We start from the raw sequence: 2245 nt of genomic DNA on the forward strand, positions 1-2245 counted from the left end.
CACCTGGCCCTCCAGCATCCATTTCTTGAGGGACACCAGCTGTCCTGTCAGGTGTCCAGTGCCCTCCGACAGCTCTTCCCAGCGGAAGGCTCGCACCACACGGTCTGTGTGTCCTACCACCAGTTCACAACACCCATCTCCATCTGCAGGAACAGAGAACAAGCTGCATTTGGAGCCAAATCTGTACTGGTCTCCTTGTGGACCACAAGCATCTTCCTCTCCTCTGCCACTGTCATTGCTGCTGGCACTTTTTTATCTGGTGTAGCATCATGTCCAGTCTTTTATGCTACTCCCGCCTTCTGTACCTGCTGCCTGCCTCAACCTTTCTTTGCGCCCACACAGCTACTCGTCCCCCTATCCTACAAGTCTCACTGCGTGTACTCTCCTACTTATTCTTCGGTGGGCCTGACTCATCCACACACCTCCACCACTTACAGACAGCTTCTGATCCAAAGAGCAGCCCTGTGTCTGGAGAGCTCATTCTCTTGCCACTTTCAGGTTCCTAACAAATGTTACCTATTCAGCAAGGACATGCTTGACAACTCCACTTAAAATTGCTACCTCTATTTTGACAATGCCTTATTTTTTTCTGTAGCACTTATTACCTTCTAATATACTATTTAATTTTTTTTTCCTGTCCTGGGGATATAGCCTCAAGCTTCATGCATGCCAGGCAAATATTCTACAACTGAGCAACAGCCCCAGCCCAACTATTTAATTTTCTTACAAAATTTATATATATTTTTTCCTGTCTTAAGTCAAGTCTAAGAGGGACAGTTATTTTTGTCTGTTTCATTCATTATTATAATTTCAGTGCCTAGATCAATGCATGGGTCACAATGAGAGCTCAGTAACTTGGCATTAAATAAACAACAAATATGCAAATGAATATGGATCCTCTCCCAACCCTTGAGATCTGTCCTAATGGCTCTGTGGCCCTGGTTGTCTGCAAAGGCAGTCATGCCCACCAATGTCGCTGATCAGCATGACCTTGGTGTTGGCTGGGATGTGCTGCTTGAAGACAGGACGCTGCTCCTCTCCCACTAGTGCCTCATGGTGTCCAGAGGCATCCAGCACCTTGGCGGGTGTCAGGTCAAACAAATGAAACCAGCCTTCAGCACTCACTGCTACTACCAGGTTCTAGGAAAAAGACGGACAGGAGAGATGGAGTGGGCTGGATAGGGAGGTCGGGTAGAAGGCTGGTAATTAGAGCTCAGAGGTCGGGGCTGGCTCCCACTGGCAGACAGGGAGGGGAGAAGGCCGCGGAATTGGACCAAAGCCCAACATTCCCTGGAGTCCTTACCTTTCCTTTATTACACACATCTCCAACCCCAACACAAGTCAACTGCAAGAGAGAAAAGGAGGCTCAGGGAGCAATAGGGAGAACAGTTCCCTCTAATCTCTGCAAAGCAAGATGGAGTAGGTTTCCTAGTTACTATCATTTGCTGAAAACTTGTGTTATGTGATCTATATTGATAGTTTTTACCAAACCAGCTATTGTGCTATGGTTTACCCACATAGTAATATGAAAAATGTGAGGTGAGTGAGATAATTTGAGCTTCAAACAAAATAAAACAAAATCCTTACATCTTATATAGCTAGACTATCATATTTCTAGAGTTATTCCGATTATTACTTCCATTTCTAACCGTACAGCAATGCATCTCATAACACTGTTTCAGTCACCAAATAGTCACATGTATGAGAGGGGCCCATAAGATTATATCATCTAGTCCTTACTAGCTGTGTTAGAATGTACACTCTACGACGTTCACACAGTGATGAAAGAGCCTAACTGTATTTCTCAGAGTAGGTCCCTGCTCTTACGTGACACATGACTATATTTTATAGAATCAGACAAACTTATGCCGCTTCTGTAAAGCACCAGGGAGTCCCACTACATAAAGCACAGCCAGCCTTGTATAGAGGGATGTGAGCTTGGCTTATGTCAAATAAATTCCAAGCAGGGCTGGGCTGAGCAGCTGGGAGAGCAGGATAAACGGGGGTGCTCTGGAGTGCACCTCCCCTTCACAGTTCCTGCACCAAAGGGATCCTCTCCCCACCTTTCCACCAAGACCCAAGGAGGTGAATACTAACCATCCCCTGGCAGGTACAGGTGAGCCACGGCCGGCTGTCATCATTCTTATACACAGACAGCTTTCCACTGGTGTCTCCCACAACCAGTTCATTTAACTTCAAAGGGAGAGAGAAGAATGTTAGTGAAACCGTTCATTTTGCATAAAGC

The 2245-nt window shown here is 46.0% G+C and overlaps 1 protein-coding gene across 1 annotated transcript in view; it reads right to left on the bottom strand.

Moving 5' to 3' along the window:
- The window catches only part of Itfg2 (integrin alpha FG-GAP repeat containing 2), a 15176-nt gene that overhangs the window by 3441 nt on the left and 9490 nt on the right, over nt 1–2245 (bottom strand). Inside the window, exons 2-5 of the mRNA XM_004648156.2 lie at nt 2098–2193; nt 1304–1345; nt 969–1140; nt 4–143 (exon numbers count right to left, since the gene is read on the bottom strand). Of these exons, the coding sequence (XP_004648213.1) occupies nt 4–143; nt 969–1140; nt 1304–1345; nt 2098–2193 (450 nt within the window). The remainder of the gene's footprint in view (nt 1–3; nt 144–968; nt 1141–1303; nt 1346–2097; nt 2194–2245) is intronic.

The sequence above is a fragment of the Octodon degus genome, unplaced genomic scaffold (assembly GCF_000260255.1).
Source record: "Octodon degus isolate 3935 unplaced genomic scaffold, OctDeg1.0 scaffold00355, whole genome shotgun sequence".
NCBI classification, from domain to species: Eukaryota; Metazoa; Chordata; class Mammalia; order Rodentia; family Octodontidae; genus Octodon; species Octodon degus.